This window comes from Nelumbo nucifera, chromosome 1 (assembly GCF_055504915.1).
Source record: "Nelumbo nucifera cultivar China Antique chromosome 1, China Antique-T2T, whole genome shotgun sequence".
Lineage (NCBI taxonomy): Eukaryota > Viridiplantae > Streptophyta > Magnoliopsida > Proteales > Nelumbonaceae > Nelumbo > Nelumbo nucifera.
Genome location: NC_142649.1, coordinates 5,967,238 through 5,983,502, shown reverse-complemented (window position 1 = coordinate 5,983,502; position 16,265 = coordinate 5,967,238). Strand labels below are relative to the sequence as shown.

The 16,265-nt window shown below is 40.5% G+C and overlaps 1 protein-coding gene across 10 annotated transcripts in view; it reads right to left on the bottom strand.

Moving 5' to 3' along the window:
• LOC104605191 (uncharacterized) overlaps window positions 1-16,265 on the bottom strand; it is a 37,591-nt gene continuing 21,326 nt past the window's right edge. For 4 of the 10 annotated variants that reach the window (XR_016080815.1, XR_016080812.1, XR_016080810.1 and 1 more), the window contains 2 exons: window positions 668-772; window positions 1-587 (listed from right to left, as the gene is read on the bottom strand). Coding sequence is in view for 3 of the 10 variants with exons in the window: in XM_088895668.1 (XP_088751794.1) it covers window positions 734-772 (39 nt within the window). In the remaining 7 variants the exon portion in view is untranslated. Of the gene's footprint in view, window positions 782-16,265 lie in introns of all 10 variants that reach the window. The other 6 variants (XR_016080813.1, XR_016080816.1, XR_016080817.1 and 3 more) reach the window with 3 other exon arrangements.

Sequence of the window (16,265 nt, the reverse complement as noted above, 5' to 3'; positions counted from 1 at the left end):
TTTAAACTATAAAACATCTTAACCAAAAGTGGATAAAATATAATGTTTGGCTAAGAAATGTATGAGAAGCTTCTGATCAAGCCATTACATAACTTATGAATCGAGTACTGTCATCCAAAATTGTAGATTACGAATTACAGAGGAAAGAAAATAAGCATATCCTAGCTTGGTACATTCAATCTGAAAAATGATCCAGGCTACATGAAAAGAATGAAGTAAATCTGAGAACTTTGAGTTTCCTCAGTATGAATGTACGATTAAATTCATGATGAAGCAAAGTGAATTGCAAATCAACACAGAAAAATGATGTCATCCAAGTACAATTTAATACAGCATCCACCATAAAGATGGTTCAATGGACTTCAAGAAGGACAATGGGATTGAAAGAATTTATATGGCTCCCTAGGGGCTTAATATGTGAAGGAACTGATTATTTCATTGGTCAATAATCTACATTAAAGAATGTAGCAGCCGCAAACATCATCATTATAATGATCTCCCCAATCAACTTTAATTCAAAAGTTTAGTGGTAATGAGTACCAGGTGGATCACCCTAACTTTTAGAACCTATGCTGTTGACATGGAAACTGGGATTGAAAAAAAAAACGTGTTAAAACACATCAAAATAAATGATTGTGAAATGATCAGTCTGAATTTCACGTATTACCACAATTCCCATATGACTGTTAGGCAAGCTCTTGCAGCTGGAAGTTGTAAGAAGAGAAAATATGATCTAGATCCACCTTTGAGTTTCACTTTTACCCACACGCATCTGAATTTACTGGAACAGATGATAGAATCATACTCAGGAAGGATGATAAAATCAAGATAATGATATTTGTAATTTTAAATGCATGATCCATGATGCAGAGGATGCACAGAGTTTAATTGAGAGGAGGAAACATATGTCTCACAACAAGAATAAATTGCTAAATATACATAAACAGCTTATAGAAGAAAATCTCAATTCTATGAGTCTATCCATGTTTGTAAGCATAGGGATCCCAAAGTTAGAAAATTTGCAATATTTATATTAAGTCAGAAAAAGTTTAAATATGTGACTGGGTGACATGATTAGATCAACTCATGAGGTCAACTCAAATTGACTCAACCTATCAGGGCAATTCAATCTCAGCTTTGGACATTAAACGTTCTCGAAGCATACATATGTTGGATAATGTCCAATTATTGTTGAAATAGCAGCATTTGTTGGCATGATCTCAAAATATCCATGAAACCATGAAATTTTTGATAGATTGGAGATGGGATTTTATAGATAATAAAAGAACATCAAATATAGGGGTCATTGCTTGGTGTGATCGCAAAATCTCAGCCCAACAAGCATGAAATTTTTGTCTGAGAGCAGCCACTTTACACAAAAAGTGACAAACGTAAGGTCTCTATCCTGTCCACCCATCCCAAGACCCTAGAGATAGCTGAGAAAACATGGGTCATGGCCTTCTTAAAGAATGTTAAATATCAAGGATTCACCCATAATACTGTAGATAATTTCCCAAGAGGATAAGGTTAACATGTAGCTGAACCTTCCACTAAATTTCATATTGTTGAGGTTCATCCACAATTGCTGAACTTGGCGATTGTGGCTAGGGGACCCTTTATCCCCATACCTATTTATCATTGCAGAAGAGGTTTTGAGCAGAGGCCCTTAGTCTTTGATGATCAATAACCAGGTGAAATGTTACCAAGGGGCTGCTGCAACATTTCCCACTCCTTATATGCTGTTGACACAATTATATTTACAAGGGATGAGAAGAGAACACTCTCTAGAGTCATGGATTTCATCAAGAAATATGAGGCAGCTTCACGTCAATTAGTTAATAGAAACATAAGAGGTTTCTGTGTCAAAACAGCTTAGTCCCACAAGAATTCAAATCAGCAAGAGGTGCATGGGTTTTACTAAAAAGCACTTTCCTTTTGTATATTTGTGGGTCCCGATTTGTAAGAATCGCTAAGTGATGCTGTTTATGACCTCATCTGAAGGATATCCACTCGTATTGCTGGTTGGAAGAGCAAATTTCTTTCTTTTAGTGTGAAAGCTTACCATGATTAGAAATGTGTTGGCAAGCATTCCCATACACCTCCTTTCAGCTGTTTCTACTCCAAAGAAAGTTTTTAAACTGATAGAAATCTTATCTAGTAATTTCCTATGGTCTTGTATAGACAGTCAGAATAAGTTTCACTGGGTGTCTTGGAGAAAAACATGTATGCCCTTTGGTGAAGGAGTATTGAATATAAGAAGCATCCAGGGCATGGATAATGTGTTGCATACCAAAGCTCTTTGGAATGCTTTCTCAGTCATTCTCTTTGGGCCCGCTTGTTCAGATCAAAATGCTTGAAAATGGACATATGGAAGTGACTGAGGCAAGCAATTTTATCTCTAAAACCTGTAACACAATTTTGAGTTTTTTCTGACTTTATTTTGAAGAATTCTTTCTGGTTAGTTGGTCAGGGTGATGTCTTCTTTTGGCTTGATATGTGGCTGGGTTAGGAACCTTTGGTTAATTATGCAAAGTCTGGAGCCACTATTGAAACTAAGGGTCCATTTGGTTCGCAGTTGGAATCAGAATCAGAATGGTCTATTCCTCACACCTTTTTGGTTCAGACAGGAATCAGAATTGGCTGGAATGGATTTTCATTCCCAAGGGAGGGGGAGGGAATGGCCATTCCCTCAAATGGGGCAATGTGGTAGGAACTGCCTACCACAGGTGCCCCTTCGAGGGTGACACAACCTCCTAAGTGAAGAAGAAAAGGATAGTTAATTCTTTCATATCGAAATCCATAGACCAGGTCCTTTATATAGAGGCCTGAGACTCTCAATAGACTCTGAGCATTCGGATGTTCTTGGATATTATTCTGGTAGAATAATCACTGATTGCTCGAGTGAATATTCCCATTCCTAACGGCATCTGATAGGTTGGTTTGCCAACGTGGCCTTTTGGCATAAACTCGAGCTATGATGGGTCGATCCACTACCTGGGGTGGTGGATTGGACTGACCTCCTATGACTGTTCCTTTGGAGCCCATGGTGGGTTGGGTCCAAACAGCTCCGCCCCCCTTAGGTTGGACCTTGCCTGACCGTGCCTGTCTGTTGAAGCTTATCTCGGGTCTCATTGTGATCCTCAGACCCAGTTGATCCAAGTCGGACACACATGGCGTCTATGAACTCTCTCCAAGTCGCTTGGGGGTATGATAAGTGAAACTATTGGAACCATATCATAACCTCTCCCTCCAGGTGGATGGAGGCTATTGCAATCCTTTGGTCACCGTGGATTCCATAGTAGTCAAAATAGCACTCAGCCTTATATATTCAAGGTATCGGTTCATCACCTACGAACGTTAAGAAGTTCAGCTTAGCGATCCTTCCAGTTGAGAGCTCCATCCAACGATCCCCTTTGTGGCTGGAACCTTCCTGCACCGGTTCCCTGTAATAGGACAGCGTAAACTTTTCACAATGACCACCGCCGCTAACATTTCCCTCATCTCTCCCGCGAGCTGCTACAAGTCTGAATCCATCTTCTTGACTCGCTCTTCCATGGCCGATGATCGGGTGCTTGGCATTGTTGAGACTAGTGCTGGCTCTGATACCAAATGGTAGGAACTGCCTACCACAGGTGCCCCTTCATGGGTGACACAACAGTTAATTCTTTAAGACTAGGTCCTTTATATAAAGGAGGCCTGAGACTCTCAACAGACTCTGACCATTTGGTTATTCATGGATATTATTTTGGTAGAATAATCACTAGGTGCTCGAGTGAATATTCCCTTTCCTAATGGTATCTAACAGGTTAGTTTGCTGACATGGCCTTTTGGCATAAACTCAAGCTATGATGGGCCGATCCACTACTTGGGGTGGTGGGTTGGACTGGCCTCCTGCGACTGTTCCTTTAGAGCCCATGCTGGGCTGGGTCCTAACAGAATGTCATTCAACTAGGAATTGGAATGGATTTATATTCAGATTAAAGGAGGTTCTACAAAGCCAGGTACTTCAAATTTGGCCTTCCTAAGGGAGCAGCTTGTCGAAGAGAAAATTAATGATATTTTAGCATCTAATGTTTTTCCTCTCAGGTGAGTAGGATAAGGTGATCTGGAAGGGCTCCTCTAGTGGATGCTCTACTGTCAAAGGGGTGTGGTGTGGAATACAATTAGAACTCGTGGCCCTGAGATGGAAGGTTGGAACTTGGAAGGAGATATAGGATTCCTCAATTCTGCCAAAGATTAGTTTTAGTGTTTGGTGAGTTCTCTGGAATGGGATACCAGTGCAATAGAATATCCCAAATATTGGAATTTAGTTTGCATCGAAATGTGTTTGTTGTAAATCTCCTGCTATTGAATCGGTGAATCATTTATTTACTGAAGGTGTTTTGGCAAGAAAGGTTTAGGCTGATAGCCAATGCCAAAATATTTCCCTTTTTCTCAAATGAGAACATCTACCAATGCATCAGTCAGTGGCAGGCCATAGCCAAAATGCTAGAAGGCAATGGACATGGGTTGTTGGAATGCTACCATGTTTTATTATATGGGAATTATGGAAGGAGCATTGTAGAATTATGGAAGGAACCTATACAAGTTCAGCTAGAATTCTTGCAAGGATTATTAGTTGGATTTGGGAAATTGGGTGTGCCAAGGAGTAGGATGGAATGTGCGGCCCTATAGAGATCTCAGCCATCTTCGTGATATTCCCATTCAACAAATTAAACCTAGGAGAGTGCTTCTTGTCTACCTAATTAACCCTTCTAGGGGTGAATGGATCTTGAACGTGGATGAAGCTTGTAGGGGTAATCCGAGTGAGGCTGGTGGTGGCGGTTTCATTTCTGATCCTTCCAACCAGGTGAAGCTTTATTTTGCTCATTTGTTTGGGACCTCAACAAACATGGTGGCTGAATGTAGAGCTCTCATGGAATTTTCATCAAAAAATAAAAATGTAGAGCTCTCATGGATGGTGTCACCTTCACATGTAGACTTAACTGCTCTTCACTGCTTATTGTCTTGGATAGAAAACTTTTTTTGAAAGATAAAGTTAAAAGATTTCATCAAATAAAAAAAAAAAATTGCAGGAGGGTGTTAATATAATACCAAAGAGAAGAAGATAAACCCCTAAAATACAACTAGCATCACCTGGAACCAACATCAACAAAACCACAAAAAGAAACCATTCACACTCAGACCATACAAAACCTACACAAGATTGGGAAACCAACTCAAGACGACAAGCCACAGACATCCACAAAGCCTACAACAAACTCAAACATCGAGATAGCCCCGACCAAAAAACCTAATTAATCATCCCCTTCAAACACTTCCTCCTGCTTATCATCGTCTACATTCCAGCTCTCTCCACCTTCCCCTACTTTGACTTTCTCCATCCTCTCCTCCCTCCTCTTTTCAAACTCCTTGAAAGCTCTCCTAGCAAATGTCTCCCTGCCCCAAAATAACAGCCCAAGCCCTTTTCTGACCTGGATATCTCTATTAACGATTTCCTCAACAGGCACACTTCCTAACCTCTCAGCATTGCCATCTGGACGGACGTCCTGCATTTCCATCAAAGGTTTAGATCCCTTCCTCTATAGCCTTCTCAAGACTAATGACTTGAAGATACTAGTTGATGTATTGAACAAGATTACTAATGAACCATGGCCTCTTTGTTGTTGGTTGAGGCTCATCCACCAATTACTCCCCTTTGTTTTTTTCTCAGCTCATCACATCTAGGGTAATAGAGTGGAAGATGCCCTGGACAACATGGGTTCTGATCAAAAAGCCAAGTCAAATTTTTATGGCTTCAATGATGCTCTACATACCATTCAAGCTCTTATTCATGATGACCACATGGGTATTCCTTTTCTTCTTCTCAAATAATTTTTTCTTTTCTGAAAAAGACGGTAACTTTATTAATGAAACAGGAAATACATGAGAAGATGTACACAGAAATTACAACTCAAAGGTTAAGTATGAAGAAAGCTATCACTAACCAAGAAATCCTTGTGAGCACCAGCTTTTGCTAGGCCATCCACAATAGAGTTTAGCTCCCTAGGGATCCAGCCCAACTGTGCATTTAAGATAGAGGATATCTCTAGCTTCATCCAAAAAATGAGCTAAAGCCTGGGCCACTGCCAGGGTCAGCTAGCCACTTGATGGTATTTTCCAAATCTCCTTTTATGAGAATGTTCTGATAGCCCAGATCTCTTTCAATCCAGATTCCAGTTAGTGCTGCCATGACTTCAGCCTTTGTTCAAGAGGCTATCCCAATCGGTCCACTGAAAGCCCAATTACTTGTACTGTCTCAAATGATTTTTAGTAGTCATAAGACAACCAATTATACATTTTATGAGCTAAAACTAATTTGTATAGATTTTTCAGAGGGGGAAGGTTTTATGTCCCCACAGGCCTTATTTTATTTTGATTAATAAAATAAGATGGTGCCCCCCTCCACCGGGAGTAAAGTTTGGGGATTAAAAAAAAAATTCAAGCATGTGAAACTTTTAATCTCTTAATTTCTTCTTTTTTTTGTGATAGTAAAAGAAAATATTCATTGAAAATAAAAAGATGATTACAATCACTCAAGTGTTGAGGAAACACCGAGGCAGAAAACTACAAAAAACTTTCAGAATAATAATTTTCTAATTCAAGAACATTCCAAAAGTTAGCCCCTAGATCTAATTGACAAACATGATCAAATTCAAATAAGATGAACACCCAATCTGCAACTCTGACGGTTGCCACAATTTTTTTTTTCTTATCAATAACAACAGCTTCATTAATTTAAAAGAAAAGAAGGATTATGGATACAAGAGGGGAGATAAAATATCTTAGCTCCCCAAAAACTGAATACAATGGGAATACAAAGAGAAAAAATTAAAGACTAGCCCAAAAAACAGACTCCCTATTCACCCCTTGCTTGGCCAGCCCATCCGCAAATGAGTTGGCACTCCTCTTCACCCAACTGTATTGTATCTCAATGTCCCTACATAACCATAAGAACTGCTTCTTTTCATTGTTATAGTTCCACAATCCGCTATCCTCTTTCTTCAGCCAGCCAACCACCACCTTCGAATCACTTTCCAAGATCAAACGGCTGATATTTAATTCCTTTGCTCTACAAATTCCTTCAAGCGCAGCAAGGATCTCAGCCCTAAGAGAGTCGCCTTCTCCAATAGGGCCAGAGAACAAAGCAATAACAATCCCTTCCTCATTCCTGAAGACTCCTCTAGATTCCTTACCCTACTGCCATCAAAATTCAACTTTATAACACCCAATGGGGGGGGGGGGACCAAGAGGGACAAAGAGTCCTCTTGCACCTACCAGTGGAAGTAATCTCTTTCCAATTTCTATGTAAGTCATCCATAGGAAAGTCTGAAAACAACTCTAAAGATTTTAGTCAGTGGACAGCCCTTAGAAGGATTAGGTCTAATAATTTTTCCAGGGTTCTTGCCTTGTCTGAAAAAATACGTGAGTTTCTTTCTTCCCACAATGACCAGCACACAGCTGCCCTAATACTCCTCCACATAGTCTTCCCTCGCTTCTTAGGCCATCGGAAAAAAGAGGGAGAGAACAAACTTAGGACACACTCGGGTAGATTCCAAGAACACCCAAAGCGGGAGATAACCAAGGTTTAAAATGTCGACGTCAGTGGAAATGCCGGTCATCCAAATATAAGAAACATGTCGGAAATGTCGGAAATATCGTATAGAAATATTGTAAAAACTATAGACATGGTGGAAACATTTTAAAATATGCAAAATATAGAAAGATATTTTATGAAATGATAAAATGGGGGTGTTTTTAGGGATGAAAATGGGGTCATTTCTGCCATGCTCTCAGGCCCAATTGGAGTGGGTGACTCCCTTAGAGCTGAGATCTTTGCAGTTATGGAAGGAGTCCAAAAAGCTAAGGAGTTGAACATCAGGAAACTCTTAATTGAAGGGGATTCAGAGGTGGTGATAGGGTGGCTGCTTAAAGATCACAATGGCTTATGGAAGTACAATAATGAGAGGAGGAAATTCAAGTGGCTGGTGCGGGAGATGGAGGTTAAGATACGTTGGGTTAAAAGATCGGCTAATTCCCTAGCTGACGGTTTAGCTAAACAAGGGGCAGAAAGGGATTCACTTTTTTGGGCCAAGCTGTAACTTTAGTGTGTTTTCTTTCTTTTCTCTTTCTCTTTTCCTTTTCTTGAGATTCTTTGTTGCTCTTGGAAGATAAGCGTGTTTGTCTTCCTTTTGTAAATCTTCTATTGATGAATTAATGAAAGTGTTATTGAACAAAAAAAAAAATGATAAAAGAAGCATAGGCACACCTTTTTAAATTATTATCTTGTTGCAAATCATTAAGCGAAGCTAAGAAAAACTAAGGTTATAGACAAAAGAATACGTTCTGAAGTTGCCCTGTAAACTTTCAGATTCAGAACTTCATGATAAAATGTTAAAGCAAAATTTTAACTCATAGAAAGTGTAAATGATTGTAATAGATCAACCAAATAATCTATTACACAAACAAAAAACTAATATTTAACTTCATGTTTGAAATGAATATTGAGCTAGTTCAAAGTGGTAATCATATAAGTTAGAAGGACAATAAAATTGTTACTTAACATATTTACAATATTATGTTATAATACTATCTCTTGGACTCCACATAATACTGGTAGTGTTCACTGGGAAATATGTTGATTCCAGTAAAATTTCATGTCACTACCCATGAAAGTCGAAATGGAAATATGTTGTGGAAACTATTTGTTGTACTCCACATAGTGCTGGTAGTGTTCATTGGGGAAATGTCGATTCCGGTAAAATTTCGTGTCGCTACCCATGGAAATGGAAATATGTTGTGGAAATGTTAGGGAAATTAGGGACATTTTAAACCATGGAGATAACCCACTCTCACACAGTTTTAGCAACCTTACAAGAGACCATTAGGTGGTAGTCGAATTCCCCATCAGCTTTACAAAGAGCACATCTATTAGGAAGTAGACAATAATTGAGTCTCTTTCTCTAGAGTAGGTCAAATGTGTTTATTCTTTTCAGGAACATTTCCTAACAAAAAAAAAACAACCCAAGGAGGAATAGGCTTGCTCCATATTTCCTTAGGCGGAAATGACAACCCAGAAGGGACAGAAGGCTGAGTTAAGGTTTCAAAGAATGAAGCACAAGAGAAAGTACCAGAGGTAAAAGGGGTCCAGAATCTGGTGTCTTCCTTCTCAGGATTTAGGAAGACATTCTCAAGGGTGGCTAACAAAGGTAACAAGCTTTCCAAGTCCGTATCCCTAATTGCCCTCCGAAGGCCAAAATTCCACCCAAAACCAAAAGTGGAGTCTAAAGGAACTAAGAAAGAAGAGATAGGTTCATTTTTCAAGTCTGACAAAGCATACAAGGATGGAAACTGGTCCTTCAGAGGTCAGACCCCAACCCAAGGTTGTTCCCAGAATTTTATTCTGTTACCAAAGTTTAGACCATACCTGATCCAAGGGGAAAAGACTGGAAGCAGATTGTGAATGGATTTCCAAGGAGAAGCAGTCGTAGCCCTTGCAAAGATTCCAGGATCCCAACCATTGTCTTCCAACCCATATATGCTTGCCACAATCTCAGTCCACAATTTATCCCTTTCCAATGTAAACCTCCACAACCATTTCCCTAGCAGAGCCAAATTCCTTTTCTTGATTTTACCAGTCCCAAGACCTCCTAGTTTTTTGCACCTAGTTACCACCTCCCAACTCACCTTATGATCTCTCTTCTCCTCTCCAGGCTCCCACAGAAAATTCCTAATTAATTTTTCCAAGAGATTGGAGGCCTTAGAAGGGATCTTAAACACTGAGAAATTGTAGACAGGTAGGTTAGCTAGGGTAGACCTAATGAGAGTGACTCTCCCTCCTAAAGAAAGATAATTTCTCTTCCAAGCCGCCAATCTCTTCTCAAACCTCTCCACCACCGGATTCCAGAAACTTACATTCTTAGGGTTGTCTCCTAAAGGGAGGCCCAAGTATGTCAAGGGCCAGTCTGAGATTGCTCACCCTAACTCACCTGCAAATTCCCTTAGGTCCCTCTCAACCACATTCACTCCCACCACACAACTCTTATCAAAGTTCACCTTGAGGTTAGAAATCTGCTCAAAGAGTTGTATTGCCATCTTTAGATTCCGGATCCAATTAATGTCCCCCGCTTCACAGAACAAGATTGTATCATCTGCAAACTGTAAGTGTGTTAGAGGAACCTCCTCCCTTCCTACTCTCCACCCTCTTATCAGATTCCTCGAATCTGCTCTATGGATCAATCTCCCAAGTACATCAGCAATCAAGGTGAAAAGGAAAGGAGAGAGAGGATCTCCTTGTCTTAGACCTCTCAAAGTAGGAAAGAAAGTCAACCACAGTTCCGTTCACCAAGATAGAATAATGACAAGTCCTGACACAACCCCATATCCAATTACACCACCTGTCTCCAAAACCAAAACTCCTCTAAACCTCCAACAAGAAAGACCAATCAACAAGGTCATAAGCATTCTCCAAGTCCAATTTGCACACCACTCCCTTCTTCGACTTCCTAAAGCTATCCAATCTCTCATTTGCAATGAGGATCTGATCAGTGATCTGTCTTCCCTCCACAAAAGCACCTTGGTTGGGGGCAATAATAGAGGGAAGCACCTTCTTTATCCTGAGAAACAACACTTTTGCAATAATTTTGTAGAAGCTAGTCACCAGACTGATAGGTCTAAAATCCTTTGGTTGTGATGCCTCGTTCTTCTTTGGGACCAAAGCAATGAAAGCCGAATTCAAGCCCGGACTTATTATCCCCTCCTGTGGAACTCCTCAAAAACTGATATAAGATCGTTCTCCAAAATTCCCCAGCAATCTTGATAAAAGGCCATTGTGAAGCCATCTGGGCTCAGAGCTTTTGTCCTATCCATTGAGAAAATTGCTTCCTTTATCTCCTCCAATTCAAAACTCTTTTCTAACCAATCTCTCTTCTCTGCACTTAAAGTCGGCCAATCCAAACCCTCCAGCCACACTCTCCCATTCAGAGGCCTTCTAAAGATAGATTTAAAATGGTTTACTAAGGCCTCTGCAATTTCTACCAGGTGGGACAAAACTGCTCCATCAACTTCCAATTTAGAGATGAAATTCTTTTTTCTCCTCTCATTTGCCACTGAATGGAAAAACCTAGTGTTTCTATCTCCCTCCTTTAGCCACTTACACCTGGATTTTTGCCTCCAACTAATTTCCTCCTTAACTAGGATGTCCTCCAACTGCCTCCTCAAAACCCATCTCAGCTTCCTTTCTTCCTCTCCAAAGACACCTCTCTCTTCCTTCAGATCCAAATCTTCAATCTGCTCCATCAAAACTTGTTTTCTCTCTTCTAGTCTCCCAAACTCCAGCCTATTCCACTCCTTTAAATGTGATTTTAGGGATTGGAGTTTCTTGTGGAACCTCATTCCTTCCCAATCTACCACCGGATTGGATTGCTCCCACCATTCTTTGATCTTCTCAATGAATCCCGGATGAGTCAACCACATGTTTTCAAACCTGAATGGGGAAGGACCATCACTTCTCAAATCCTCCTTATCCAACACTATAGGCCAATGGTCTGACGTAAGTCCTGGAAGAGCTCTAGAAGTTAGATTACCCCAATGTTCCTCCCAATCTGTTGAAAACAAAAATCTGTCTAGCTTAGAGCAAATTGGCCTGGATTGAAGGTTGGACCAAGTGGAATTATTACTTAGGAGTGGAAGTTCATTAAGTTCAAAAGAGTCCACAAAAAGGTTGAACTTCCTCATACTTGTTGTCACTCTCTGCCTGGGGTTGTTAGTTTCTTCTGTAAATCTCATTACATTAAAGTCCCCTCCCACAACCCAAAGCCCTTCCCAGAGGCCTCTAATGTCACTCAATTCTTCCCATAAATTCTCCCGCTGCTTGTAGTCATTGGGGCCATACACATTTGTTAGAACCCATTCATATCCATCATCCACCTGTCTAAACTTTAGGGAGACAGAATGATCTCCTATTAACTCCTCCACACCTATTAGGGAATCTTCTTTCCACAAGGTCACAATCCACCTGAAGAACCCCACGAAGGAGCAGCCACCCACTTTATCCCCCTAGGTCTCCACACACTCCTTGCCCATCTGCCGTCAAAATCCATTCTTTTGGACTCCTGAAGCATTACCACATCCGGGTTAAACTTCTTAATCACCTCTTTAATTGTTGCTCGCTTCCTGAAGTTACCCAACCCCCTCGCATTCCAACTTAGGATTCTCATTTTAACCTATTAATCTCAACCCTAACTCCTCCAAAATCTATTTATGCCCTTTTCTTCTATCCCGTTTCACCTCAAACTTCTTATCCCCCCTCAACATCTCTTCTCAATCTCTTCACTTCACTCCACTTTCTCTTCTTCTTGCTGTCCTCTTTTTTCGCAAATAGGCTTTTAAGTCATTCGGATTTTTCAGCTTACACCCCAGCTTTTTCACAAACTCTGTGAATGACTCTTCCCCGCTGGTTACCTCTTTTTCTATTGTTGCACTCTCCTCACTCCTAGGAGTCTTCTCATTACTTCCACCAACAGCCCTTTCTGTCCCCTTACACTCCCTCTCTGCAATTCCTTCCTCTCCATTTCACCCAATAAACTCTCAATGATTTCCCAAATTTTTGTCTCTCTCCATGTTCTCTCACCCGCTTCCTCCCCTTGTAGACTCATTGTGGCTTTCTGATCATGGGCCTCTGACTTTTGGTTGAGAGGAGAATCTGGAAGAAGGGATACAGAGCACTCATCAGTAGCAGAAACTGAATTGACAGAGTTTTAAGGAATTACCCAAGGCCAACTGAGGGATATGAGGAGAAAGCAAAGGAGAATAAACAGTTGTCACTTCCTTTTTTGAAACCTTGGAGCACACTGACTACCCAGATTGGGGGAAAGTAATCCCATTCACTAAATCAAAAGACCTCTCTCTGTACCCAAGTATGTACCTCTCTGTTCAGTACTCTTTTTCAGCTCTCAGAAAGCCCGAACAACCACCATTTCGGCCTCTTGCGAAGCACTAAAACTTGGGAGGGGCTCAGCCAACTTCAGGTTAAGATCTTCTCTGTTACAAGAAGGAATAACATTCACCCGCACCTCCCCCTCCTCCTTTTCCTCCCCCACCGAATCCCCAAAGAACAGAAGATCCAAGCTGAAGGGATCCCTGTTCTGTTCCTCTGAAGGATCTTCGTCTTCCGCACTGCATAAGCTCTCACAATCTTCCAAGCTTCCATCACTGTCAGAAGCTGAACCACAACTAATCCATCCTTGGTCAGCCCCTTCCTTCTCTTCTGTTCTGTTCCTCTGATGGTTGCCACAATATTCTTAATCTTCCACTGTTTATCTTCACTCTTATGTTCCCTTCTTTCGAGATGGTCCAACATACAGCAAATTGTATGGTAAACAGCTCCACACCATCTTAGCTTTTTTGCTCCCCCTAAAAGCTGGCCATTTAGAAAAGATTTCAGATGAGGACCTTGGCTGGAACACTTTCAATCCAAACAGAGCTGAGTAGAACTTACAGCAGAAGTCAACAATTCTACAAAAGAAGTGCAAAATTGTTTCCTTGTTCTCTTTGCACATCAAGCACATATTTGCCTACTGAAACCTCTGATTTTAAGATGATCTATGGTTAAGACACACCTTCACATGTAAAGATGAATAGAATGACTTCACGGTAAACCTCTCCATCCTTGCACTCCTTCCACCACAACTCACCCTCTTGACACCTTTGATTTTTTCCAGGATTTAGTAACCTAATACACTCCACCTCCCTATCCCAAACTGGTCTTCTGAATTTAGGGGATCAAAATCAACTTATCCCCACTCATCTCATAGCATTGGTTGTTAGTAATGTTGTGGTCGGCCAATCTAAAATAATCTCGGACACAACCCACATAATCTCCCAACTCCACTCCAATCATCTTCCCAAAATTTTATCCTAGCCCCATTCCCTACCAAGAATCTAGTAAGATTTTTAAATTCTTGGTTGAACTTCATGATTCCCTTCCAAACACTCACCCCAAAAGAAGAAACCTCCCTAATTCCCACCCAAATCTCCAAAGCCATTTATCAAGCAATGCCTTGTTGAAAATCCTCACTCGGCAGGCAAATCCCCAAACCCCCATTCTTTTTTGGTCTACACACTTTGTCCCAGCTGACTAGATGATACTTCCTTGAGCCCCCAAACCTTCCCAAAGAAAACCTCTTTGAATTTTTTTCAATTTTCTTTGTGCTTCGGCTGGAATCTTTAGGAGTGAGATGTAATAGGTCGGTAGACTTGAGAAGACACTTCTAACCAACGTAATTCTTCCCCCTAAGGACAAGTATTTAGCCTTCCACCTGTCTAGTTTTTCTCCACTCTCTCAATTATTGGCCTCCAGATAGCTATAGCAGTAATCTTAGCCCCAACCGGCATACCCAAATAGTAGAAGAGGAGTTCACCTACTTGACATTCAAAAGCTGCAGCAAATTCCTCCAACACTTCTCTCCTGATCCCCTCAACCCCAATTATGGTACTCTTTGCTAGGTTCACCTTCAAGCTTGTCAACAACTCAAAATTAGCCAAAATAGCCCTCAGATTCTGTACCTGGTCCACAGATGCATCAAAAAAAATCAATGTGTCATCCACATACTGAAGTTGGGAGATGCAAGGACCACCTACCCCCACTTTAAAGCCTCCAATCAGACCAAACTGCACCCTTTTAGTGAAAAACAGATTAAGAATCTCCATAACTAAAACAAACAGCGAGAGAAGGGATCTCTCTGTCTTAATCCCCTAGAAGCTTGAAAAAACTCCAAGGTCACACAAGCATAAATCCAGTTCCTCCACTTCTCCCCAAACACCATCAGCCTCTGAACCTCCTCCAAAAAAACCCATTCCACATGGTCATAGGCCTTCTCTATATCGATCTTACAAACCAGCCCCAGCCTCCCACTCTTAATTCTTGATTCAATACACTCACCAGCAACAAGAACACCGTCCAGAATTTGTCTACCTTCTACAAAATCCATTTGAGTTTCATCTACTACTTCATGAATCATTCCCATTAACCTTCTTGGCACAACTTCTGCAACTAGTTTATACGGACTACAGATCAAACTTATTGGACGGAAATCTTTAATGTCAAAAGCTACATCCTTCTTAGGCATCGAAGATGAAACAATATACCTCTTTTAAGATCTATAAGATATTTATTTTCCTATCAAGTAGAACCATTGTTATCCACTTGCACTGGACAGGATGGTCAAACCACTAGAACCGGGAATAGGGAGGAACCAAAAGACAAGACAGTTATTTGAAATGCTGACTTGGTCAAACTTACCCCATTTATATCAGTTAATATGTATTATAACCTCCAAGAAAAGAGTAGATCAATGGAGGAAGTGATTGAATCCAATAAGGATCGATCTGCACATTGGTCTAAAACTTTGGAGCTGTTTAGAGATGTTTCCACAAATGACTTATTATGGAAATGATCTGAAGTGGTACAAACAGATACACACAAAGAAGTAGTGATAATGGAATAGAAACATCCAAGGCCAAACAAATTGAAATTAAATTTTGATGGGAGCTCCCTTGGTAATCCGGGGAGGGCAGGTATAGAGGAAGTTTTTAGGAACCAAGACCATCTAGGTGCAGTTGTGGCTTTATTCTCTGGGCCAAATGGATTTGGCGACTCGGTTAAGGCTGAGACAATGGCTCTCTTACAAGGAGTAAAATGGCAACACATATGGGTGTTAGAGAGCTTGAAGTGGAAGGAGATTCTTATTGGTTATTTCTTGGGCAAAACAAACTAGTTCAGCCCCTTGGAAATATAAATTTGCATTTAGGGAAATTGACCACCTTGCAAAAGGTTGCAACACTAGCTTTGGATGGGTAAAAGAACAGCAAATGGACTGGCAGATGTTCCCGCAAAACAGGGAGTGGACAGATCCACTCTATTTTGGGCAATGTTGTAATCTGTATTAGTAAAAGGGGAGCATGGTAATCAGGGTGGCCATTCTGGTTTCCGATGTATTTGGGCTACTGTGTAGCAAGGATCTGTAACTTTTCAAGCATTAATAAATTACTCTTGTGCTGATCAAAACAAAAAATATGTATTATAGCCTCTAATATTTATTGCTTTAATGTAAACAAGCTTTAAAAGATAACCTAGAACCATTTTCAAATTGTTCTCTATCCAATCAGAGTCTAACAACATTGAATATAACTAAACATGAAAATAATTGCTAAGATGGAAAACATTG